Source organism: Pan troglodytes, chromosome 14 (assembly GCF_028858775.2).
Source record: "Pan troglodytes isolate AG18354 chromosome 14, NHGRI_mPanTro3-v2.0_pri, whole genome shotgun sequence".
Taxonomy (NCBI): Eukaryota; Metazoa; Chordata; class Mammalia; order Primates; family Hominidae; genus Pan; species Pan troglodytes.
In genome coordinates, this window is record NC_072412.2 from 44523956 (window position 1) to 44551432 (window position 27477).

A 27477-nucleotide genomic window follows, 5' to 3' on the forward strand; every position below is an offset into this window, starting at 1 on the left:
CTCAGCAAAGACGCAGGGCCCACAGAGAGCCCTTGGTGAGGCACCACTCTCAGGACTTGCAAATTTAAAGGGCGATTCAGGTGATGGACAGGAGGAAAAAGAGAAAACAGAAACTGAAGAAGATGGAGAGGTTCTTGAAGAGGAATGCTTCAAGTTACAGTGGCTTGACTTCTTGATTCTGTCTTAATTCCAAACAAGGTTATCATGAGGATATCTCAGGGTTTTTGTTTAACTATTAAACAATTGATTTTATTTTGATCTCACCAGTTTTCTTGTTGATGTTATTTTTAACTAAAAATATGTTATTATAGTAAAATGTACATAACATAAAATTTATCATTTTAAACCATAAAGATACACCCAGTCTTAATTGTGGAATGAGTGTCATTGCAATGGCAGGAAGGATGGGAGAATCCCAAAGCTCCGTGAGCTCCTGCCATACCTCTTCACACCTCCCATTCATGCTGTCACCATCAAAACCGGCCTTGGAGACTCTTGGAACTAATCTTATCCTGCCGCTTATACAGTGGTGTGCTGAAGGCCAGTTGTTAAACATTTATCAGCACACCACTGTTGTTATCCCTGTTTAAGTCAAACTTTATATTCCTCTCCCCTCCAATTCCCCACCAACCACCTCCTCCTCTCCCTCCCCTTTCTTATCTTCCCCCTCTCTCCCCTTTTCTTCTCCTCTTGCTTCTCTTCCTCCCATCCTCTCCTCCTCCTCCTTGTCCTCCTCCTCGTCATCTCCATCATCATCACCATCATGAAAGCTGTGGTGTATTCAACATCTACCACATGCCAGGCACTATCCTAAAGTGCTTTACACATGTTACTTAACTCTCACATCACGTCTGTAAAGCATGTATTTTTTTTCCTTTTTTTCTCTCTCTCTCTTTTTTTTTTTTTTTGAAATAGGCTCTCACTGTGTTGCCTGGGGTGGAGTGCAGTGGCTCGATCATGGCTCACTGCAGCCTCAAACTTCTGGGCACAAGCAATCCTCCCACCTTAGCCTCTCAAATAACTGGGACTACAGGCGTATGCCACCACGGCTGACTAATGTTTCAAAATTTTTGTAGAGACACAGTCTCACTGTGTCACCCAGGCTGGTCTCGAACTCCTGACCACAAGTGATCGTTGGGAGGCCAAGGCCTCGTAAAGTGCTGAGATTACAGGTGTAAGCCATGGCGTTCAGACTTAAAGTATGTATTTTGATCATAATAGCTAGCATATATTGGATATGTAGGGGCCAAGAGAAAACTTCCCCTTTTCCCTCTGAAGTTTCATTGAAAAATCAACTTGCAAAAGACAGATAATTGCAGAAAATGCTTACAAATTTATTAATATGTACATTGGCAGAATCACAGAATGATTACCCAACCCCCAGTGGAGTACAGAAGGTTACAGAAAGCATGGGGGCTCAGAGCATGGCCAGAAACAGGTTCCGGTAATAAACCAGGTTATAGTGGCAAGGTAAGTTATATGAGAGAGAGAAAAAGAGGAAGGAGGAGCTCTGGCTAGTAAACGTGGTCTTGTTCATGTAAATAAAACCTCACTGGTAGCAGCCCTCAGAGAAAATAGATGGTAAATGTTTCTTTCAGATGTTTAAAGGTGGCAGGCTCTCAGTTCACCTTTCCCACGTGTAGACCAGGGAAGGCCTGGTTGCATCAATGCAGATTTTCTGCAGATGCAAATCTCCCCCACAAGACAGCTTTGCTGTCTCCCTGAGCAGCCATCTCAAAATATGTCAAAGAAATATATTTTGGGGTAAAATACTTTAATTTCCTTCAGATGTTTCCTGTGTGCTAGGCACTGTGCTAAGTACTTTACATTTATCATTTCATTTATACTATAAAAGGGTGTGTGTGTGTGTGTGTGTGTGTGTGTGTATCTATCTATGCTATGATGACCAAAACAAAGGCTAGAGTCCTGTGTTTCTCTCTCCGCAATGTCAATTTAAAATATTCTCTCAGATCTAGTCTTTTTAGTCTAAAAAGAAAATAAAATTTTTAAAAATAGTCAAATTTATGACTCTGCAACCTCCCTTCACATCACAAGATTATTTGAAGAAAGGCAAACTGGTCACATTTGGAGAATCTGATATTCTTGGCTTGATGTCAATCTCAAGGAATGGGGAAGTCAATCCTGCTGCAGACGGCAGGAAAATAGAATTTTTTTTTTTTTTTGAGACAGAGCCTTGCTCTGTTGGCCCAGGCTGGAGTGCAGTGGTGCGATCTTGGCTCACTGAAACCTCCACCTCCTGGGTTCAAGTGATTCTTGTGCCTCCGCCTCCCAAGTAGTTAGGATTACATGTGCATGCCACCATACCCAGCTAATTTTTTAATACAGACGGGGTTTCACCATGTTGGCCAGGCTGGTCTCAAACTCCTGGCCTCAGATGATCTGTCTGCCTCAGCCTCCCAAAGTGCTGGGATTACAGGCGTGAGCCACAGCGCTTGGCCAAATGGAATTTCAAAGCCCATTTGGTAACTGAGCACATGGAGAGCCAGATGAGACACAAAGTTCTGAGCTAAAAGAGCAGAGTCTAAGTAATGGTCCAGAACACAAAACGCTCAGAAGGAATGACTAATGACATTGCCACAATGTTCTCTGCCTGAGCAATTAGGTCACCCCAGGAAAACATGTAGCCATTTGAGGATGGAAAGGAGCTTTGTCTATGCCTTACGGCTGCTCCCTCGCTTTCTTGCAGGCTCTGAAAAAGCCAGTGGGGGAGGCTCACAAATGATTCTGTCTAGGACTTTGTTACTCAGAGAGCAGTCTGGGGCTCAGCAGCCCTGTCGTCACTAGGAGCTTGTCGCAGCATCTGGAGCCCCACATGAGACTTACTAAGTCAGAATCTGCACTTTCCCAAGATTCCAGGTAATTCCTGTGCACGTTAAAGTTTGGAAAGCACTGCCTTAAGGAATATTAGATCACCAAGGAAGGAAAATGCAAATATAGGCTTCCAACCTAATCATGCCCCACTGTTCAAAGCCCTTAAGTAGCTCCCACTGCCCTTGGAATTAAGTCTACAGCTCTTTAAAGTGGTTTTAGACTCCCATCTCCAGACTTTGCTGCTCACTCTTCCTTCTCATAGTCCAGCCAAGCTCAACTTAGAGCAGCAACACAAACCAGCCAGGCTTTCTTTTTGTTCCATGTGTTGCACATATTTCTGCCAACTCTTACACGTTTTATCACTTTAACAAATAGGACTGGCCGGGCGTGGTGGCTCAGGCCTGTAATCCCAGCACTTTGGGAGGCTGAGGCAGGAGGATCACGAGGTCAGGAGTTCGAGACCAGTCTGGCCAACACAGTGAAACCCCATCTCTACTAAAAATACAAAAATTAGCCAGGCATAGTAGCACATGCCTGTAGTCCCAGCTACTTGGGAGGCTGAGGCAGGAGAATCATTTGAACCTGGGAGGCGGAGGTTGTGGTAAGCCAAGATTGTGCCACTGCACTCCAGCCTGGGCAACAGAGCGAGACTCCGTCTCAAAAAGAAAAAGAAAAAGAAAAAGAAACTAATAGGACTGCTTTAAAGTCACAGAAATACAACACTAATTAGGGACAATGAACTTTTTTCTTTTTCTTTCTTTTTTTTTAGACGGAGTTTCGCTCTTGTTGCCCAGGCTAGAGTGCAATGGCGAGACCTCCGCTCACTGCAACTTCTGCCTCCCGGATTCAAGCAATTCTCCTGCCTCAGCCTCCGGAGTAGCTGGCATCACAGGCATGTGCCACCACGCCCGGCTAATTTTGTATTTTTAGTAGAGACAGGGTTTCTCCATGTTGGTCAGGCTGGTCTTGAACTCCCAACCTCAGGTGATCCACCAGCCTCAGCCTTCCAAAGTGCTGGGATTACAGGCATGAGCCACTGCACCCGGCCGAACTTTTTTCTTTAAAGTCCCCAAGCCCACACAGGCCCAGTGAGTGTGGCTAGTCTCAATACAAGAAGCATATCTCTTCCCAGGAGGGTTCTCAAGCCAGCAACTTCCAACTGATGGCATTTTTCAAGGGACCTTTTTATGTACACTTGGTTTGACATTGTGACAGCAGTGCTAGCACCAGACAGTAACAACTGGTCTCTCGGGAGCCCTTCTTAGCTGACCAAATGTTGTAATGGTTCATTGAAACTCTCTACTTGTCTTTTCTTCTTCAGACAGGCTCAGTGTTTAGTGTTGGACATGATATGTTGTCAGCAGTGTTGACCAGAATGTCACCAGCTTCCTAAACTGCCTAAACTTCCTAGACTGCCTAAAGAGCTTCCACACACCTCTAAATAGAAATAAAGCTTCCTGGGCCGGGCACGGTGGCTCATGCCTGTAATCCCAACACTTTGGGAGGCCAAGGTGGGCAGATCACCTGAGGTCAGGAGTTCCAGACCAGCCTAAGCAACACGGTGAAACCGCGTCTCTACTAAAAATACGAAAAAGTAGCCAGGCTTGGTGGCGCGTGCCTGTAGTCCCAACTATTCAGGAGACTGAGTCATGAGAATCGTTTGAACCCAGGAGACAGAGGTTGCAGTGAGCCGAAATCATGCCACTGCACTCCAGCCTGGGTTACTGGGTAATATTTTTTTAAATATTTTAGACTCTGTCTGAAAAAAAAAAAAAAAGAAAAGAAAGAAAGAAAGAAAGCTTCCTCTTGTATGGGGAAAGTCACTACTGTATGTTAAGACTAGGCATTGATTTTCAAATGATTCACATTTTCCATGTAAGAAGAAAAAAGAGCTACGTGTTATCCTCACAAATTTGCTGTTAAGTCCATGTAATTTAACTACCAGTTTCTTGATTTTTAGGGTTCTCCAGAGAAATAGAACCAATAGGATATTGAAACTGAGGACTTTTGCTCATTTTGCTTTTGTGTATATATGTGTGTATATGTGTATGTATATATACACAAAAGCATATGTATATATATACATATTATGTATATATATACACTATACTTTCTCTGTGTGTATAAATATATGCACATATATAATATAGACATATGTATACATGTATATGTATATTTGTATATATATCTATATCTATATATTATATATATGAGAGAGAGAGAAATTTATTTATTATTTTATTTTATTTTTTGAGATGGAGTCTCCCTCTGTTGCCAGGCTGGAGTGCAGTGGCACGATCTCAGTTCACTGCAAACTCCGCCTCCTGGGTTCAGGCGATTCTCCTGCCTCAGGCTCCTGAATAGCTGGGATTACAGGCTCCCGCCACCACGCCTGGCTAATTTTTGTATTTTTAGTAGATACACGGTTTCACCATATTGGCCAGGATGGTCTCGAACTCCTGACCTTAGGTGATCCGCCAGCCTTGGCCTCTCAAAGTGCTGGGATTACAGGCGTGAGCAACTGCGTCTGGCTGAGAAGTTGATTTATTATGAGAAATTGGCTCACATGATCATGGAGGTTACGGAGGCTGAGAAATCCACAATATGCTGTCTGCTAGTTGGAGACCCAGGAAGGTCGATGGAATAATGAAATCCAAGTCTGAAGGGCTGAGAACAAAGGGCACAGTAGGAAATGAGACAAGATGGTCTAGCTCAGGCAGTGGGGCGGAGAAAAAGGGGTGAATTCTTCCTTCCTCTGTCTATTCAGGCCCTCAAGGGATTGAATGATGCCCCCCAACAGTGGGGAGGGCCAACCTACTTTACTGAGTTCACAGATTCAAATGCTGCTAATCTTATCCAGAAACACCCTCACAGACACACCCAGAAATAATGTTTGACCAGCTATCTGGGCATCCTCTTATCCCAGTGACACATAAAATGATCTATCACATTGATATTAGAGGCATTTATTCACAACTCGTTAGAGAAATGGTTAATCCTGAAAGTTTTCAAACTATCAAAAACACACCAGCCATGACTCACAGACTTTATATTTAGCCAAAATTCATTGATTCAACAGATATTTTTAAGAGCCTATATTATGTTCAAAGCATTTGGATAATTAGGGAAGAAAAAAATTGAGATATTTCCAGGTGAGTCCAGGAAACCACTTGGCAGGTACACGAAATCCAGAAACTGTATTTCATCAGTGCAACCAAAATAATTCAGGCTCTCAGGGTCCTATTAGTTTCCTCTTGCTGCTGTAACAAGTAACTATAAATTTAGTGCTTAAAACAATAGAAATGGCTGGGGACGGTGGCTCACGCCTGTAATCCCAGCACTTTGGGAGGCCGAGGCAGGCTGATCACTTGAGGTCAGGAGTTTGAGACTAGCCTGGCCAACATGGTGAAACCCTGTCTGTACTAAAAATACAAAAAGTAGCCAGGCATCATGGCATGTGCCTGTAATCCCAGCTACTTGGAAGCTGAGTCAGGAGAATCAGTTGAACCCAGGAGGCGGAGGTTGCAGTGAGCTGAGATCGCACCACTGCACTCCAGCCTGAGTGACAGAGTGAGACTCTGCCTCAAAAAAATCAAACAAACAAACAAAACCAATAGAAATGTTTTATCATATAGCTCTGGAGGCCAGAAGTCTGAAATGAGCCTAGCAGGGCTAAAATCAAGGTGTCAGTGGGGCTCTGTTCCTTTTGGAAAGCTCTGGGAGGATCTGATTCCCAGTCTCTTCCTGTTTATAGAGGCTGCCCCTATTCTTTGCCTCATGGATGGCCTCCTTCCATTTTTTTAAAGGCAGCAATTGGTGGTCAAAATTTTGTCACAATGAATCACTCTGACTCTGACTCTCCTGTCTCCCTCTTTTACTATAAGGATCTTTGTGATGACATTGAGCTCATATGGATAACCCAGGATAATCTCTTCATTTTAAAGCCAGCTGATCAACTAGCAATCTTAATTCTTTTTAAAATTTTTAAAAATATTTTATTTTAAATTTTTGTTTATTTATTTTTAAGACTGCATTATGAGACTGGCCAATTTTTGTATTTTTGGTAGAGACAAGGTTTCCTCATATTGCCCAGGCTGGTCTCGAACTCCTGGCCTCAAGTGATTCACCCACCTTGGCCTCCCAAAGTGCTGGGATTACAGGCATGAACCACTGTGCCCAGCCTAGCAATCTTAATTCTATCTGCGGTTTTAATTCCGCCTTACCGTGTAACATAATTTCAGGCTCCTGGCATTAAAATGTGGACATCTTTGGGGGACCATTATTCCACTTATTACAGGGTCTGATGTAATCGGACCAAACTCACTAGAGATTAATATATAAGCAAGAATGATAATTTATTACTATGTACTATAAAAATATAACATTAGGGGAGTGGAGTAGGTGGGAATGTCCATACTGGTTGGTAAATGCCTTCTCTCTCTTTATTTTTTTTTTTTCAGTGTATTTTCTCTTTTATTCCAACGCTATATTTACTTTTTTTTTTTTTTTTTAAAGATGGAGTTGCACTCTTGTTGCCCAGGCTGGAGCACAATGGCACGATCTCAGCTCACTACAACCTCCGCCTCCTGGGTTCAAGCGATGCTCCTGCCTCAGCCTCCTGAGTAGCTGAGATTACAGGTGCCCACCACCACCCCCGGCTACTTTACTAATATTTTATTTAGGGTCTTTGCAAACATGTGAATGCGTTAAATTGTTTTATTTATTAATTATACTGTAAGTTCTGTGATATATATGCAGAACATGCAGGTTTGTTACATTGGTATACATGTACCATGGTGGTATGCCTCAGCCATCAACCCCTCATCTAGGTTTTTTTTGTTTGGTTTTGTTTTGTTTTTTTGAGACGGAGTCTTACTCTGTCACCCAGGCTGGAGTGCAGTGGCGTGGTCTCGATTCACTGCAACCTCCACCCCCTGGGTTCAAGCAATTCTCTGCCTCAGCCTCCTGAGTAGCTGGGATTACAGGCACTTGCCACCATGCCCAACTAATTTTTGTATTTTTAGTAGAGACAGGGTTTCACCATCTTGGCCAGGCTGGTCCTGAACTCCTGACCTCGTGATCCACCCGCCTTGGCCTCCCAAAGTGCTGGGATTAAAGGCGTGAGCCACCGTGTCTGGCCTGTCATCTAGGTTTTAAGCCCGGCATGCATTAGGTATTTGTCCTAGTGCTCTCCCTCCCCTTGCCCCCCACCCCTTGACAGGCCCTGGTGTGTGATATTCCCCTCCCTGTGTCCATGTGTTCTCATTGTTCAGCTCCCACTTTGCACGCATGTTTATTGCAGCACTATTCACAATAGCAAAGACTTGGAACCAACCCAAATGCCCATCAATGATAGCCTGGATAAAGAAAATGTGGCACATATATACCATGGAATACTATGCAGCCATACAAAAGAATGAGTTAATGTCCTTTGCAGGGACATGGATGAAGCTGGAAACCATCATTCTCTGCAAACTAACACAAGAACAGAAAACCAAACACCACATGTTCTCACTCATAAATGCCTTCTCTTTCTATAAGCAAATTGACATAGAAAGTCCACTTTTAAGTAGATGGCTTGGTGAGCATAAAATCAGAGCATCACATTAAGCTGAATGACTTTAATGGCTGGTGAAGTTAATTGATGCAAGAGAAGCTGGATCTATAAACTTTATAGAGATGCAACCTCTGTTCAGGTCACAGACCAGTATCCGTTGGTATTCATTGTACCAGTGCATTAGAATTTATGAACCACTGTGGTAGGATAATTTATTGAGGAATTCATTTGTATTTTGCGGCTGCTGATAATTAAGAAATTGATTTGTTTTGTTCTTACTGCTTTGTGGAAAAATCTGAATCAATGAGACCTCTTTTCTCTCCCCTCCTGAAAGATGGCCAGCAGGGCTGGGAGTCCCAAGGGGCAGAGTTAAAGATTTTTGTCTTTAGTTTTTTTGTCTCTAAGATATGGTATGCAGAGAGGCAGGAGTTGCCTGACTGGGAGGTAGCTTCTTCAGGTAGGAGATAAGGGAGAGGGATTTTTTGTTTGTTTGTTTTGCTGGGAAGTTTGAAGAAGGTGTTTGAATGAGGAAGAGACTCTCTGAAAGGGTAGCATTTGGATGCTGAGCCATTAAACCTCTAGGGGCTTGGCAAAGGATCCCTGTACCTACACTGGGCATAGAGTAATAGAACTTCCTAATTAACACAGGCTTTGAAAATGGGAACTTCTGCAGTGATAATGATGGAACAAAGGCCAGAAATCTTTCCCCAGATGTTCCATAAGTACCTGGGCTCTCAAGAAGCTCTAGGGGGGTAAGAGTAAGGCTCTCCAACATGTGGCAGACTCCATTGCTTGTCATTTACTCAAGTAGGAAATACTAGGTCAATTTCATTTGAGTTAGAAGAAATTTTGGAAAAATAAGGTAATGTCACTTTTTTTTTGATACCAGAGTTATAGAATAAAATTCATACTAGCCACCTAAGATTTTATCTAAGTCTTTTAGCCTTTCCTTATCAAACAGTCCATGTGGAAATGACTTGGGGATTATCTAAACTGGGCTACAAGGCTACCCCCAAGACAAAGGAAATGTCAGGCACAAAACACTGAAGTATAGGGTCAACACTAGGAAGTACATGTGAAGAATATAAGATGTGGTCAATGACTTGGGGTACGAGGGTAGGAAAATGGAGAATATTCCCAGAACAATTGGTGGCTATTGTGGATTTTAGGGTATTTGAGGCAGGCTTGAAAGAAGAGACTGAAAATTAGGTTGAAATTTCAGACAACACTATAAATGTTAGACGAAGACTTTGAACTTTGGACATATTAACTGTTTCCAAGCATGGGATAATCTTAGTTTAACGTCTTTCTGTTTTGCAGGATGGCATTCAAATCATACCACACAAGCCATGAGAGCAGTTAAAAACATTTACGAAACACCTAAAATATATAAAGTACGTGGCTAGGTTCTGGATGGGGGATGGGGAAGAAATTCAAGAATGAGTAAGGTTTTCCTGGCTCCACAACCCAGTGGGCAAGACAGAATACAAACAACTTAATGTTTTTAGTTCTAACGGTAGATTGCCATTGCACTCATGTGGAACCACGGATTTTATCTATACCACATTGTTAGTCATAAAAGTAGACCACAAGACAGGTGCAGCTTCTAGTTCTACTAGTCCAGCTAAGAGCATCTTCAAAGAGGAAAAGTGGCAACTGTGTACTGAAGACACAGGAGGAAGGACTAAAAGTCAAAGGTTACTTCTTGTTATCTGTCAGACCAAGAGCACATCCCCTCATCCAGTCATTTTCAGGAACAGGCTTACCCTGGGGATAATGGTCAGCCTGAAGCTATGGGATGGTCCTAACTGGTCATCTTGGCTGCTGGAAGCAAATAGTCAGTTGGGTCTAAAATCCTTTTAATTTCTTCAATTTCTCTCTCTCTCTCTCTCTCTCATTCCCTCCCTTTCCTTCTCCCTCTCTCTTTGTAAATAGTGCATAGATTTAATATCAAAGGTGTCGACGAAAAGAGTCAAACTCTATAAAATATTTGAAGAGATTTATTCTGAGCCAAATATGAGTGACCATGACCAGTGACACAGCCCTCAGGAGGTCCTGAGAACATGTGTCCCAGGTGGTCAGGGCCCAGCTTGGTTTTATACATTTTAGAGAGGCATGAGACATCCATCAAATACACTGAAGAAATAGTTGGTTTGGTCCGGAAAGGCGGGACAATTCAAAGCCGGCGGTGGTGGGGCTTCCAGGTTATAGGGGAATTTAAACATTTTCTGGTTGACAATTGGTTGAGTTTGTCTAAAAACCTGGGATTCATAAGAAGGGAATGTTCAGGTTAAGATAAAAATTGTGGTGACCAAAGTTGTTTTGAAGTCTTATAGTGTCTGCCCTTAGAGACAATAGATGACAAATGTTTCCTATTCAGATCCTAGTTAATCTCTTTAGATTGGGAGGGTCTGGAAGAAAAAGATCTAGCTATTTTAATAGAGATCTTTTACAGATGTAAATTTTCCCCCACAAAGAACAGCTTTGCAGGGTCATTTCAAAATACGGCAAAGAAACACGTTTTGGGGTAAAATATTTTGATTTTCTTCCTTGTCTCGTGATGTTATGCCAGAGTCAGATTGGAAAGTAAGTCATGACATACAGGGTTAAATAAAACCCATCTGATGAGAATTTATGATTTGTAGGGCATGACTCCCCAGACCGCTTAGATAGGAATTTGGGCAAGAAAAAAAAATGAGTTTAGTCCTCAAAGGTTAAGAGTCCCTTTTAGGGCCACATCTCTGACTATGCCACCACAAACCCCCAGCTACTCAATACCAGCTGGAGCAGAGAGTAAAATGGCAGAACTACTCTTCCTTCTGAATAAGGAGCTGCAACAACCCAAAAGCTGGGCCCTGGGCACCCCTAAATGGAAAGAAAAATAAATTAAGATTTATTTATTTATTTGATTATTTTGAGACAGAGTCTTGCTCTGTTGCTCAGGCTGGAGTGTAGTGGCACTATCCTGGCTCACTGCAACCTCTGCCTCCCGGGTTCAAGTGATTCTCCTGCCTCAGCCTACCAAGTAGCTGCGATTACAGGCATCTGCCACCATGCCCAGCTAATTTTTGTATTTTAGTAGAGGTGGAGTTTCACCATGTTGGCCAGGCTGGTCTGGAACTCCTGACCTCAAGAGATCCACCCACCTCCACCTCCCAAAGTGCTTGGATTACAGGTGTGAGCCACCATGCCTGGCAAAGATTTATTAACATTCATAGAGCCAGGCGTAGTGGTTCATGCCTGTAATCCCAGCACTCTGGGAGGCCAAGGCGGGAGGATTGTTTGAGCCCAGGAGTTCGAGACCAGCCTGAGAAACATAGGGAAACCCTCATCTCTACAAATAACTTAAAAAATTTAGCTGGGTGTGGTGCTGTTTGCCTGTAGTCCCAATTATTAGGGAGGCTGAGGTGGGAGGATCACCTGAGCCTGGGAGGTCGAGGCTGCAGTGAGTCATGATCATGCCACTGCACTCAGGCTGGGCAACAGAGCAAGACCCTGTCTCAAAAAAAAAAAAAATTAAAAGCAAAAAGGCTGGGTGTGGTGGCTCACACCTGTAATCCCAGCACTTTGGGAGACCAAGGCAGGCAGATCACCTGTGGTCAGGAGTTCGAGACCAGCCTGGCCAACATGGTGAAACCCCATCTCTACTACAAATACAAAAATTAGCTGGGTGTGGTGGTGCATGCCTGTAATCCTAGCTAGTTGGGAGGCCGAGGCACAAGATTTGCTTGAACATGGGAGGTAGAGGTTGCACTGAGCCGAGATCATGCCACTGCACTCCAGCCTGGGTGACAGAGTGAGACTCCATCTCAAAAATAAATAAATAAAAATTAAAAAGAGAAATGAACAAAAATTCAAGTGAAGAATTTCCAGATGTAGGGGCCCTGTCAGCTGATTGCTTTCACCTGGGCTTTTACTCCAAAGAAGTATTACATCATGATAATACATTTATATTTTTTACATATATATGTATATGTAAAATATATAAATAATATATACATATATACATACACCATACACATATATATTTGTGGTAAAATATAACAAAATGTATTATCATAACCATTTTTCAGTGTACAATTCAGTGGCATTAAGTACATTTACAGCATTGTGCAACTATCACTACAATCTCTCTCCAGAACTTTTTCATCAGCCAGACAGAAAATCTGTGTCCATCAAGCAATAACTCTGGATTCCCCATCCTGCCAGGCCCTGCCAACTTCTGTTCTACTTTCTGTCTCTATGAATTTGTCTATTCTAGGTTCCTCATGTAAGTGGATTCATACAGATGTGTCCTTTTGCAGACAGTGGCTGTTTAAGTCAGGCAAGGAGGAAGAGAAACAGCCAAGCCAAATGCAGCTTTCCTCGGTTCTTTCCTTCCCTGGTGCTTGTCTGGGCTTCTCTCCCATGCGAAATCATCAGTCTTTCTTCCTGGGACTTCTATGTGGTGAGGATGCCATTAGGCACCCTCTGGTAGCTTATAATGCAGTTCATTTCATCTCATTTCCTTCCTGTTTTGTACAGAGACTGGTTTCCCCTTTGCTGACTGTCAGCTGAGTTCAAAACCGGGGTCAAAGCTCTGCTCACAGCACAAATCACTTCTTGTGAAGCCTGGCTGGGTTTTGGCAGGCAGCTGCTAGGCTTTTGGTCTTTTATGAGGCTATCCTGGCCACAATGGAGCTTTGTGTGTGATCAATGGGTGCTGGGCATGAGCCCGGCTGGGCTAGCTGACACGGTGAGTTGTCCCTGACACTCATGACTTTCAAGCCCTGTGTCTTGGAGGGCACTGTGATCTGGAAGTTCACCTTCCCCATGAAAAAACCCAAACCAGCCTCTCCTTTTCCTGCATGGTGATCCGTCTGTAATGATCAGTGACATTCTCAGAATTAACCAATCAGGAAATTCTTGGAAAGTCCACCCCTCAGCATTTAGTGCTTGGGAAATTCTACTTCCAGATCCCAGAGGGGACAGAGCAGATTTCCAGTGAGCATTCCTAACTTGAAAAACCTGTCCTTGAATGTTTCTCCTTAGTCCTAGAGATGCTCTTTCAGAATGTGAACCTCCTGTGTCTGTGACGAGATGTCGAAGGTCTATACTCATAGTTAGTAGGATGTCCACGTGATAGTGCCTAGGCCTGCCTTATGGCAGTTTTGAGAAAGGTGATTTCAGAGTGGCTTCAGAGGGGATGACTAAAGCCCACAATCTTGGTCCAAAATATCCTAATCTCCCTACAAAAACGATTTTCTTGCCTTGGACTATGTCCAGTCTGCCAACTAGTACAGCTGTTTCTGGTTTTTGACTCACTGATTTACCTGGCATGACGTTTCCTCTTGTTTCAAGATTCTTTCTCTAAGTTCCTCCTGACTCCTCTTTCCCTTTAAGTATTCCTGAAACTGGCTCTTGCCTGGTCCCTTTATTTCATTATTCTTCCATCTTGCTGGTAGTATGGTGGAAATTGGACATAGGGTTTGGTGTCAGATACACCTGCCTTCAAAGCCTAACTGTGCTACCTACTAGCTCTGTGACCTTGGGCAAGTTATTTGAACCTCTCTAAGTCATAGATTCCCCCTTGCGAAATGGGAACAAATGATTTGTTATTCTCAGGGATGTTCACAGACTTGCTTAAAATAATAAGAAAAAGTACCTGGCACATAGCCGATACTCAAAAAATGTTAGCAGACACCCACACCTTTTTCTTTCTGATTCATTTCAGGTAAGCCCTTCCCAATCGGCCTTCAGCTGACCTGAATTCCTGGGATACTGTATTTGGAATTTTAAATATTCCAAATATCCAGAGTTCTTGCAGGTCAAAGCTGGTCTATGCTCCAAACAGGCTGCCCCCAAGGGAAGCAGGGTAATTGGCAACTAGTATTCATCTGACTTTTGTCATATTGATTCAATATTTTATCCAAAGATGGCAGCAACTAGTACATGGTGCCACCGTTCAGCCACTCCATGCCAGAGGTACCAGGCAAGTAAAAGCCAAATTACCAGTGCCTCTGCTCCATCCTGGAAATGACAAAGGACAAAGCCAAGGAACCCAGGAAAGTGCAACGGGATTTGGTTTTATGCAGCAGGGAATCTTCTAAGAAAGCCAGGACCGGTTCACCTACGTGTCATTACCAGTGCAGGCAGCTCAGAGGTCCTTCCCCGGGAGAAGTCAGGGCACCGCGAGAGAGAGCTTAGCTTCCTTCCTTCCTCCATCCCTCCCTCCCTTCTGGGACTTAGGTTCCTTCCTTCCTTCCTTTCTACTTTTCTTTCCTTCCTTCCTTCCTTGGCTTTGGTTCCTTCCTTCCTTCTACCTTCCTTCCTTCCTTCTTTCCTTCCTTCCTGGGCTTAGGTTCCTTCCTTCCTTCCTTGGCTTCGGTTCCTTCCTTCCTTCGCCCTTCCTTCCTTCCTTTCTTTGCTTTCCTTCCTTCCTTGGCTCAGGTTCCTTCCTTCCTCCCTTCTTCCCTCCCTCCCTCCCTTGGGTTCCTTCCTGCCTGCCTGCCTTCCTCCCTCCCTCCTTCCCTTCGTCTGCTTTCTGGTTTTTTTTTTTTTTTTTTGACAGAGTCTTGCTCTGTCGCCCAGGCTGGACTGCAATGGCGCGATCTCGGCTTACTGCAACCTCCGCCTCCCGGGTTGCTCCTGCTTCAGCCTCCCTAGTAGCCGGCATAACAGGCGCCCGCCACCACGCTCGGCTAATTTTTATATTTTTAGTAGAGACAGGCTTTCACCATGTTGGCCAGGCTGGTCTCGAACTCCTAACCTCAAGTGATCCATCCGCCTTGGCCTCCCAAAGTAGGTGCTGGGATGACAGGCTTGAACCACCGCACCCGGCCAGAGCTTAGGTTTCTATTCGTGACAACTTTCTGTATTGGTTGGCAGGTTCTCCTAGCACCACCATGATCTCAGGACTAACCACTGCACACCCGTGATGGGATTCCAAACCTTCGCTGCAAGAGGACAAGGTGACGAGTTGCTGACAGTGAAGGCTGAACTAACGCGGACAGTGAAGTGCTACATGAGTCGGACTCAGACTCCAGGTGAAGCAGCCAGCAGAGGTCAGAGAGAGACAGCTCACGTTCCGGGTAAGTTGCAGGTCGATTTCAGGGCCGACTCATCCAGATTACTCATTCTTCATTTCAGGCAATTGTATGACTGCTAAATACTGCTGCTGGGGGCATCTGGGGTTGGGAAGTCATTTCTGCTAGGTCTTTGACCCCTGAAAGCGTCGTTGCGTCTGGCGCCGCGGGTAGGCAGGGCGGGATTTCTAGGAGGACCGGCAGAGGCGCGCATAGGTGCGTGGTGCTGGGCCCGGGCGCCGCGGCACCGGTGTAGGAGCGCGCATCTCCAGAGTTTCTTCCATCTGGGCGACGTCTCGGTGCCTGCAGCGGGAACGGCGCTTTGCTTCCCTGAGGAGCTTCTAGAGAGCTACGGTGGCCCCCGTGTGGGAAGCGGGGGGCGTGGCGGCGTCGGGGCGTCGCTGTCCCCTCCTCGGTAGCTCTCCTCCCTCCCCTTTCCGCTGTTACCGGGAGCGCGGTGGCTACGGAACGCTGCCCGGAGCCGCGCGAGGGAGGACCCGACGCGCGGCGTTTACCCGGCGCAGCGTTCCACCGCTCGGGTTTGGCTGGGTGAGGCGGGCGGGGCCGGGGGCGAGAGGGGAGCGGCGCGGGGTGGAGAGGGTGGTTGGAGAAAGGGAAGGGAGGGCCGCGGGAGAGGTTGGATGGTGGAAGTGGCGCCAGAGAGGTTTGTGCCCAGCAGAGACACCCAGGTATCTTAGGGTCGCTCAGGGCAGTGTCGGGGACCCCTTGGAGACAGTAGGAAGGGGCTCCTCGCGGGGTGGCGGATTTCTATCCCGTTGACTTTGTAGAGTGAGGTTGACCCTGTGTTCGGCTTGGGCCGGGAAGGGCGCAGAAGCGGGACCTCAGGACATTTTACGCAGGGCGATTCTCAGAGACTACAAAGCCTGCGCCCTGCGTCCTCCCAGGCGCAGTGTTCTGGGATCAGTGTCTTTTCTCTGTTTTCGTCCTCAACACAGCCAAAGTCGTGGATATGTGGTGACAGAAAAACATTTGGCTACATAACTGAGCTAGGCTGGAGTGTGAAATCGCGGCGTGTTATTTGGTCCGGGCGCCCTACATAGCAACCCCCACTCTTCTCGCCCCCAATCCCCCGCCACGCCGGACACGGTCAGGCGGGCGTTCCCCCAACCCGCCCCTTGTGAAGTCCACCTGCTGAGACTGATACAGATCCCCTGCGAACTTGATGCTGTCCGCTTGGAAAACGTGGAGAACTTTCAGAGGAGGGGTTATTTCGCCTTGAGTGAAAATTAAGACTCAAAGGAAAAGGTATACTCAAGAGCTGCCCTTACTGGGTTATTTCTATGGAATTTGGAAGGATCTTTGAATTGAAGATGTGGTGGGAGCGCGCAGAGAACAGAGAATCCGTAAGCTTGAGTTTCTTAGACCCAGTTTCTTAAAGCCAAAGTAGCGGGGAGATCTTGGCAAGTCAAGAAACCTTCTTGAACTTCAGTTCCCTTGCCTCAGGGGGAGAATACTCCAGCCATACCCCACTGTGTGGTTTAGAAGGTTAATGGCCTGGAGGGAGGGAAGTGTTTTGAAGCCTATAAAGTATCCTGTGAAGGTATCACCACATTGCTGCCCGCTGAAACGCTGCCGGCCGCCGACAGAACTTTGGAGCCGAATTAAGACAGCATCTTTATGGCAGTGCTGGGGTTTTCATGATTACCGGTCCAGAGTGTCAGGACACGTCTGTTTCTCAAACCCCAGTTTCTGCACTGCCACATGAAACTGCTCATTACTGAGTGACAGCAGAGGACAGGAACTTTGCCTTCTTCATTAACTTCTTTAGGGCCTTTACAAAGTAGGAGATGGTAGGAACTTTGATGAAAATTGAGGGTCATAGCCTTGGAGCGGGGTGAGGGGTTAGGTTTGACTGGACATCGTCTTCATGCAACCGTTTAACAACAAAAACATTGTTGGCTGAGTTCTTGTTTTTTGATACAGGGAACATTCTGTCAGAGCCAAGGTTAAACATCCAAGAGTAAACGTTTGTTGGTTTTTTTTTTTTTTTTTTTTCATGATCTTTAGAGGATAATAAGTGAAAAACTAAAGAAAGGGTGCATTGCTTGCTGACACATTTTTTTCCCCACCCATCTGAAGGCACACAAATAATAGCACTGGCAAATTTGAATAGTTTCCCTTGTTACCAAATCTACGTTCTTATTTCTAATATGGAACGATTATTTCTAGTATGGAGAGAAATATGGAATTTCTAATATGGAAGATTTAGCATGGTGTGTCATTGTAAAAATTTAGGCAGTTCTTGGATAAGTATGTCCAGCCTTCCAGAGACTATAAGTGTAGTAATATTAGTGCCTGTTAGTCATATTGTGTATCTTCCTGATACCCAATTAGATCTCTGATTGTTTTTGCTTTTTAATTAAAAGGAGCTGAAAGATGACTCAGTTAAGAAGCTGGAAAATAAAACTAGGTCTCTTTAACTGTGCTGTCTTATTCTGAACTGAAAGTCTTTCTGCAATAATAATGATGGTGATAATAAAGCTAATCTTCATAGGACATTGTGTACCAGACTGATACACGTGCTACAATTCTGTTCGTTCTCACACCATCCTTCATGGGGGAGGTTAAGAGCATTGCTCAAAATCACACAGCTAATAAGTCATTTTTCTCAGATTGGCATTACAATTATATTTAATTGGGTCCTGTGTGTGCGAGTGTTTTAACTTTTGCATTGTCTTTTATCCCACACACGGAGGCAACATGGATGGTGAGACTAGGGGCTATGGACAAGGTTCCAGGGTTTGGACTTGAGCATGCTGCTGAGTGGCTATGTGGTCATCACTTTACTTCCTTTTCTGACCCGTAAAATGATGATAATAATTCTCCATTGAATGAATCCTTTGTTTCTACTGAGCCCAAAGTATGCTCCGTGAAAGTAAAATACTTCTCAGAGTGTAGAAAGAAAAGTTTCAGATTCAAGCCTTTTTGTCATCAGTAGGCTGGAAAATGAATAGAAGTTAGAATAAACTACACACTTAATGTGATTTTTCCAACAATTATGTTGAAAAATTGTTTAAAAATGCATTCATTCCAATGATCCTTAGCTTTATATTTATTAAAAGAAGTAAATGTAAATTAGACCTCAACGTTTTTTTTTAACAGGTAACGTTGAAAAGCACCCACAGTAAGCAGGTACTGTTTGCTGGTTGATTTTAGATGATGAAAATTGTAGAGTAAGTACGTTTGCAGAAAACTGTAGAGTAAGTACAATTATAGAGTAAGTATAAGAAGAATTGTATTCAAAGGTATTGTATTATTCTTATAAAGAAATGTATTCTTCTTATACTTTTTTACGTTCTTTTATTCCGACAAGCTAGAGTTGATCAGAAAAGAACTGAATTCCAAAAATATATTTAGGGCACTTTCCTATTCTCTCTGTATTTACTTGGAAATGATTCTTAGAAGTTTTTGGCATGGGACTTTTAAGTTTGTTAAGTGAAGGGACTAGCACTTATCTATATGCATATTTTGCAAGTATTTTTAAAAATATGGCTCAATTGTTAAATCATTTTATTCGTCCCATGACTTATATAAAAATCTGGGTGTTTTTTGGTTGCTCACTTTTAGTTTAGGCTTGGTTTTATGGTGATCTGGGCTCAGGGAGGTAGACATGTCAATGTCATTAGCATTGCCAAGGTATAGGCAGTCTGCTGCATGCTGTGTGAATATTAATATTCTGAAGAGATATTTGAGTCCACAAGATTTAAAGATCTTCTGTTCACCGCTGTGCTTGTAGAATTAGGGCTAAATTAGTTTAGCCTGGGCCTCCTGGGTCTTGGTCATTTGAAAATAGCTCCTCAAGTAGGCTGGCTATGTGTCTTAGTATAGCAGAAACAATTCATTATTCACTCCATGTATCGTCTATTATACTGTGAAATTACAGATGATAGTTTTCTTGCTTTCTGTTTTTCCAAACAGTGCCACCTGGACTTGTGGGTTTGGCTCATATACTGACTGTTTCTTAATCAAGATAGCTTTAATAGTCTTCACCCTACCCCCATCCTCCAGCTGCCCTTTGGATGTTGCTGTGTAGAAACCAAGAGAGTTCATTTTTGTTGGGTGCTGGGCTAGGTTGCTAATAATCTGAAGCACCTTGAAGGATTCTGACCTAATCAAGGCATAAGGAAATGATGTGTGTGTAGAAAATTTGGAACTGTGCCAGGCACAAAGTAAATGTCATATAAGCATTAGTTATGAATTGATGAGGAGGAAGGTGTCAGAAGATGAATGCTGTAGAGAAGGCTATGGGGCAGTACATGGGGAGAGTGGTTATCTGTAGAGATGTGGTTTTGTCATAGGTGATGGGAAAGGTCTCAGTTTGAAGGTGATGGGTAAGGTCTTCATTTGAATAAAGATCCACAAGAGAGTATGGGTAGAGGGGCATAGAGGTGTCCAGGTAGCAGATAAGGAGGTCAGATAGGCAACCTAGGGACTCCTGGACAGATGTAGCAAATTGAAGGTTTTTAGAAAACCTACAGGAATTTTTTAATGGAAAATTTCAAACTTAAACATAGAATAGTACAATGAACAACCTTCTCCCTTCTCCCAGCTTCGGCAGTTATCAACATGGCCAGTTGTGCTTCATCCATGTTGCCCACTGGCATTATTTTAAAGCAAATTTAAGAAATTCTACCAATTATTTCTATTTATCGTCCCCACTGACATTCTATCAGTTATTTCTAAATACTTCTGTATCTATATTTCTAAAAAATAGGCACTTAAAACATAACCACAATACTTAACTTTTTTTACCTTGTTTATCATCTGTAAATCTTGGCCTTAGAGCCTTCTTGCAGCACTGGTTGAAAGATAAGCATGGATAGGCCAGGCGCGGTGGCTCATGCCTGTAATCCCAGCACTTTGGGAGGCTGAGGCGGGTGGATCACTAGGTCAGGAGATCGAGACTAGCCTGGCCAACATAGCGAAACCCAATCTCTACTAAAAATACAAAAAAAATTAGCCGGGCATGGTGGTGGGCGCCTGTAATCCCAGCTACTTGGGAGGTTAAGGCAAGGAGAATCGCTTGAACCTGGGAGGCAGAGGTTGCAGTGAACTGAGATTGTGCCACTGCACTCCAGCCTGGGTGACAAGAGCGAAACTTCGTCTCAAAAAAGAAGATAATCTTGGATGTCTGGATTCCTCAGGGTAGGGTCTGACAGTAGGTGCTCAATTGCTGGTGGTCATCTGTTGTCTTTACCAGCCCTTGATTTTTTTTTTTCTTTTCCTTTTCTAGATAGTTCTATCATGACAATTTCACTTTTACTTCCTCTTTCTTCTCCTTACCTATTTTTGACACATTTATTCAGTATTTCCCGTATCTACTCTCTACTTCTCCTTTTAACTTTCTCCTATCCTTTCAGTATTTTTGTTCACAGCCGGGTGTGTAGCTTGTGCTCTTTTGATCCCTGTAGCCCATGAAATACAGCTCCCTTTAGTTCTAGATCTTTTTGAAGGGAGATGAGCATTTCCTATTCTTATTTTTTAAAAAATACTGTTACTGAGATTGAGATAGAATTTACATGCCAAATGCTTCACTGATTTAAAGTGTACAAGTCTAGCCAGGCATGGTGGCTCTTGCCTATAATCCCAGCACTTTGGGAGGCTGAACTGGGAGGATTGCTTGAGGCCAGGAGTTTGAGACCAACCTGAGCAACATAGTGAGGCCTTTCCTCTACAACAATAAAAAATTAGCCAGATATGGTGGCACACCTGTGGTCCTAGCTGCTCTAAAGGCTGAGACAATAGGATCACTTGAGCCCGGGAGGTCAAGGCTGCAGTGAGCCATGATCATGCCACTGCACTCTAGCCTGAGCAACAGAGGCCGAGGCGGGCAGATCACCTGAGGTCAGGAGTTCGAGACCAGCCTGACAAACATGGAGAAACCCTGTCTCTACTAAAAATACAAAAATTGCCGGGCGTGGTGGCGCATGCCTGTAATCCCAGCTACTCTGGAGGCTGAGGCAGAAGAATCACTTGAACCCAGGAGGCAGAGGTTGCAGTGAGCCGAGATCGCACCATTGCACTCCAGCCTGGGCAACAAGAGCGAAACTCCGTCTCAAAAACCGAAAAAAAAAAAAAGGAAAAAAAGTGTACAAGTCAGTGATTTTCAGTGTATTCACAAATATATGCCATCATCACCACAGCTGATTTTATAACATTTTCATCACCTCAAAAAGAAACCTGGCACCCTTTAGCTCTTCCCATCCCACCACCCTAAGCAACCACGAATCTCCTTTGTATTTCAATGGATTTGCCTATTCTGGACATTTTATATATATATATATATATGTATATATATATGTATATATGTATATATATGTATATATGTATATATATGTATATATATGTATATATGTGTATATATGTGTATATATGTATATATGTGTGTATATATGTGTATATATGTATATATGTATATATATGTATATATATATGTATGAAATGTCTTTTGTTTCTGGCTTCTTTCACTTAGCATAGTCATTTCAGTGCTCATCCATGTCAGAGCATAAATTAGTACTTCATTTCTAATGATGGTTGAATAACATTTCATTGTACGGATATAGCACACTTTGTTAATTCATCAGTTGATGGTCATTTCATTTGTTTCCACTTTTTGGCTATTATGAATAGTGCTGCTAGAAATATTCGGGCACAAGTTTTTGTGTGAATGTGTGTTCTCATTTCTCTTGGGTATATATATCCAGGAGTAGAATTATTAGATTAAATGGTAACTGTATATTTAATATTTGAGTAACTGTCAGACCATTTTTCCAATATGGCTTTCCATTTTATTTGCCCAAACATGGAAATCTAGCCATTTTTCAAGTGCAGCTGCCTACCTTTACTTTGGGTAAATTTCTGTATTAATATTTTTTCACTGTCTTAGTTATCAAATTCTGTTGCATATAAATCTGGTTTTTTTAAATATATGTAAAGTTTTTAGGTAGAATGTTAATTTAGTGGTGGTCCCCAAAGTGGAGGGTATTTACCTTTAAGTGTAAGATGATTCATTGGAAAGAAAGAACAAAATTCTATTTTTACATATGCTGTATGTATCCTAATGTATTAGCATAGCTGTACACATGTAAGGTGTATAAATTAATATTCTTATATTAGATCTGTGTGGTGCAAAGTTTTTTTATACAAGTATGAATAATAATAAAATTTTGTGAACAATTGTCCAGAGGCATGAAATCAAATATACCTATGTAGGTCTTAATCCTATATTTTATGACACGTCTGATGGGAAAGTTCTTAAAATTACTTTGCTAATGAAATTGAAAATAGCCTGCTAATTTCAGCCCACACGGAACGTGTGAAATACCAGTGGAAACAGCTTTGGATCAGGTTCAGACTTTTGTTTTTGTCCTACTTCTGCTAATTACTAATGGCGAGACTTTGGGTAAGTCCCCTAATGGTCTCCATTTCAGTTCTCAACTTGGCATAATAACACCTGAAATTTTGCAAATTATGACTTTGCAGAATGAGACTGGGAAGGGTGTCATATGCAGCGACCAGAGGGAGTTAGTCATTTGGGTGTTTTGGGCAACCCTGCAGTTCTTTTAGGTGAAATATTCAATTTTCCATGAACTTTGCCTTCCCCTTCTTACTTACCCATTTCTCTTGATTGCTTTCTGTCCTTCTGTTGTGTTCTTCTGACAGCAAACCTTCAAAATTAATGGTCATTACCGAAGGCTAAATCAGCTGGAGTGGAGTCCTTTGTGATACCACCCAGCCAGGGAAACAGTATAGCACTGTTTCCTTTCTGCTGCTTTTATTACAACATAGTATAGAGTATATAGATGAAATAAGAAAATTGCAGTTTACTGCAATTCCTGGACACTGTTTTGGAAGCTGTTGAGTTAAATTATTGGGCATCTTGATGGTTTCTATTTGATATGTGATAGTTTTAGGCTCTGTTATTCTCTTTGGGATGTGAATCTTTGCCTAACGTCAAAGCATGAAGAGAAGTAGATCCTGAGAAAGAAGGGAAGAAGTTCTGGGGAACTGTGGTAACCAAACAGCTCACATGCTACAGTTGAAGATTTATTCATGCTCTACTCAGTATTTGTTTATTACTGGCTGTGCTTAGTAACGTACCATAAAATTGATAAAAATGAATTTTACTTTTCACTCTAGACTCTTATGTATTTGTGATTTCTATTCTCTAGTATCCTTTATTCTAAGGAAGTGGTTGATGAACATTTAGGTCATGATTTCTAATTTCTTCTAAAGGGTGACATCCATTCTTGACTTCCTTTCTTGGGTGACAAGGAAATAAACAACCTAACCATATCTAGGTATCGTTTGATAATTTGTTCATGATTTCATTCATAAGTGCAAAGAATATATTTATTGAACACCTATTATTGCCACTGGTCTGGGTTCTGGGGACAAAGCAGTGTCCAAAATACGTTATTTTAAAAAGTGCCCTCGGCCGCCTGCGGTGGCTCATACCTGTAATCCCAGCACTTTGGGAGGCCGAGGTGGGTGGATGACCTGAGATCAGGAGTTCGAGACCAGCCTGGCCAACATGGTGAAACCCTGTCTCTACAGAATACTAAAAATTAGCCAGGCATGGTGGCGGGCACCTGTAATCCCAGCTACTTGGGAGACTGAGGCAGGAGAATTGCTTGAACTTGGGAGGCAGAGGTCACAGTGAGCCGAGATTGTGCCTGGGCAACAAGATGGAAACTCTGTCTCAAAAAAATAAATAAATAAAAATAAAAGGGCCCTCATAGATTTAACATTCTGGGGGGTACTAGTCATTGAGGTTAGATACAATGAGATTTGTGCTAAAGAGAGAAATAGAGCTAAAGAGAGGGATAGGAACTGTTTGGGAGGGGCAATTACCGGTTTTTATAGGGTGACCAAGGAAGCATTACTGACAAGGTAAGATTTAAGATGTGTCTTTACTCTGATGCCCCCAGTTGTGTATTCAATAGGCAGTTAGTATTGGGGCATAGAAAATCCTAAAACCTAAATCTGATGTACTTTTGCCTGTTCATGAAATAACTTGAAGACTGTTATACATAGTGGGAGCTAAAGCTGCTCTGCCCTCCAAGTGCTGGCTGCTTATGATCTGAAAGACTTCTGTGAGGTCACCGTAGGCGTCATGGTGGCACTGAGGCATCTATCCCTCCTGCAGAAGTTGCATCTTTGCTGTTAATACTGTGTCTCTGGTGGCTCTAGTGATGCAATCATTCTCGATGGGGCCACTGACTCTGATGTCACAATGACTTGGCTGGAGGAGTCCTGAAGTCTCTTGTTTGTCCAGGGCCTTTGCTGCAGCTTATATGTTCACTAGTAATCTGGCCTGTGCTTACCTTTTAATCCCAGCTGGAAAATCTCAGTAAGAATGATGGTAAGCTTTGAGATTGGTATCTCTTCCCTTAAATGTTTTTGGAAATTGATTTTATTGTTTGTACCTAAGTATCTCTCATTCAAAGGACCCCCTTTGTGACAGTGGCAGGAAGTATGTTGAGAAGATGCTAAGTATTGCTTAGACCTGTATTATCTCTGCTTATCAATCCTTGAAATGTTTGTGTGTCTGAATGTATAAATGTATGTCTATTCACTATCTCCCTTCCTCCAGAACATAAGCTGAGGAAGGGCAGGAAGCTTATTATAGTCCCGTCTGTTACCCCAGTGCTACCAAAACAAAAACAATGCCAGACCTGTAGTAGATGCTCAGTAAAAAAATATTTCTTCACTGAATAACTAACACACTACAAACAATATGGCAACAAGTAACATACCTGGCAGTGGTATCATAGCACCTGGCAAATTGTTTTTTGCCTTAAAGATAAAATAAAAAATGGGGATATCGACCTCCTGTCACTACTGCATGGACTTTGATGGTTTCCAATCATTACTTTCTCCTCTGTGTCAATCTGCCTCTTCGAGAAATTCATACTCCTGGTGAGTGTCCGACCTGGCCTTTTGTCTTCTCTCTGCCACTGCCCAGCTGTGACCTTAGACATGGTTGTGAATCTATTATGGGCCTATTCTAACTCTCAATGCTTTGATTTTATAACCTGGCAAAGCAGCACCTGCTGGTTATTTTTGTGAAGCAACAACACTTTTCTAGAAGGAAGTGAAGAAAGCACCTGCTTTTGACAGTTGTTTTTTATGAGGACGTTGGTTTTTGCTCAATTCACTTAGGTCAGTCCATGTATGGGAAGCTCCAAATAAGGTCATTCTCTTTGAACTATTAACTATAACTTGTTTATAAAAAACACTGGGATCAGCCAGGCACAGTGGCCCACACCTGCAATCCAGCGCTTTGGAAGGCCGAGTTGGGTGGATCACTTGATGTCAGGAGTTTGAGACCAGCCTGGCCAACATGGTGAAACCCCATCTCTACTAAAAATACAAAAATTAGGCGGGCGTGGTGGTGCCCACCTGTAATCCCAGCTGCTAGGGAGGCTGAGGCATGAGAATTGCTTGAATCCACGAGGCAGAGGTTGCAGTGAGCCGAGATCGTGCCACTGCACTCCAGCCTGGGCAACAGATCGAGACTTGTCTCAAAGAAAACAAAATGAAAAACAAAACCACCTGGAATCACTACTGCTTTACCATTTGAGACTGCATGTTTTTCATGTGATTTCATATCTATAATCATCTCCCCCCACCAAACACACAAAAGATATGTGTAGAAAATTGAGAATAAACCATAACTTACTTATATAGTTTTATTGTCTTGGAAATAATGAGGCTATCATGAACTATGGACTCAGACTAAGAGTGGAACTAGTAAGAGAAAGGAACTAAAAAAAGAAAGTCAACCAAAAAATGACATGAACAAGGATGTTCATTGTTATATACTGTATAACTGGAAAAAGCTAAAAATAAATTTCTATCAGTAGGGTCTGGCTAAGTATGATATATTTATACTATAGAAAGTGATAACACAGTTTAGGAGAATCACATAGACCCTCAAGACATAATGTTGAGTGAAAAACAAGATAAGTTGTAAAATATCTCCAGTATGATCCCATGGATGTGTATAAAAAAGAAAACATATCTTCTGGTCTGAAATATGTACGTTAATTCATAGATAAAGGTCTAGAAAGAATAGAATGGTTAACAATGTTATTTCTGAGAATAAAGTAGGATTGTGGGGCTTGGGGTGATGAGTGCTGTTCACTTTTTATTCTAGGCTTCTGTGTTTGGGCATTTTATAAAAATGTAGTCATGGTTTCCTTTTGTAATTATAAAATCCAGAATTATTGGAGACGAAAAGATGTGTGACAAAGAGAAATTGGTGCACAAGGTGGGATTTGAGGTCAGGAGAAGGAAGATAGGCATTTTGGGCTGGTGAGTTCTGGCAGTTAACACAACCAGCTGTACTCTGTGATATTTTGTGAATGGTGATTTGGGGCTTTCGTAGTGTTTTCAAGATGCATGTATATGTTTATATATGTATGTTACATACAAAAGATGCATTTATATATTAATATATGTATGTTACATACAAAAGATGCATTTATATATTAATATATGTTATATACAAAAGGTATATATATATATATATGCCTCCAGAAACAATATATGTCATATGCAAAAGAAATGTATATACACACACACATAGAGTTGACCCTTCACAATGCAGGGGTTAGGGACACTAACACCCTGTGCAGTTGAAAATCTGCACACAACTTTTGACTCCCCCAAAACTTAACACTACTTATAACCTACTGTTAACTGCAGCCTTACTGATAACATCAACAGTTGATTAACACATATGTTGTATGTTAGTGTATAATACTATATAAGGCATTCTTACAATAAAGCAGAGGAAAGAAAATGTCATTAAGAAAACCATAAGGAAGAGAGAATATATTTACTGTTCATTAAGTGGAAATAGATCATTATAAAGGTCTTCATCCTCATCCTCTCATGCTGAGTAGACTGAAGAGAGGAAAAAGAGGCGTTAGTCTTGCTGCCTCATGGTGACAGATATGGAAGAAAATCCACATGTTAGTGGACCCACAAAGTTCA

At 42.6% G+C, this 27477-nt stretch overlaps 1 protein-coding gene across 23 annotated transcripts in view; it reads left to right on the forward strand.

Annotated features, from left to right (window-relative positions):
- RUBCNL (rubicon like autophagy enhancer) overlaps window positions 1–27477 on the forward strand; it is a 161847-nt gene that overhangs the window by 35176 nt on the left and 99194 nt on the right. For 3 of the 23 annotated variants that reach the window (XR_010150297.1, XR_010150298.1, XR_010150300.1), the window contains exon 1: window positions 24590–24838. Coding sequence is in view for 4 of the 23 variants with exons in the window: in XM_054664791.2 (XP_054520766.1) it covers window positions 15306–15459 (154 nt within the window). In the remaining 19 variants the exon portion in view is untranslated. 23 annotated transcript variants of the gene reach the window in all.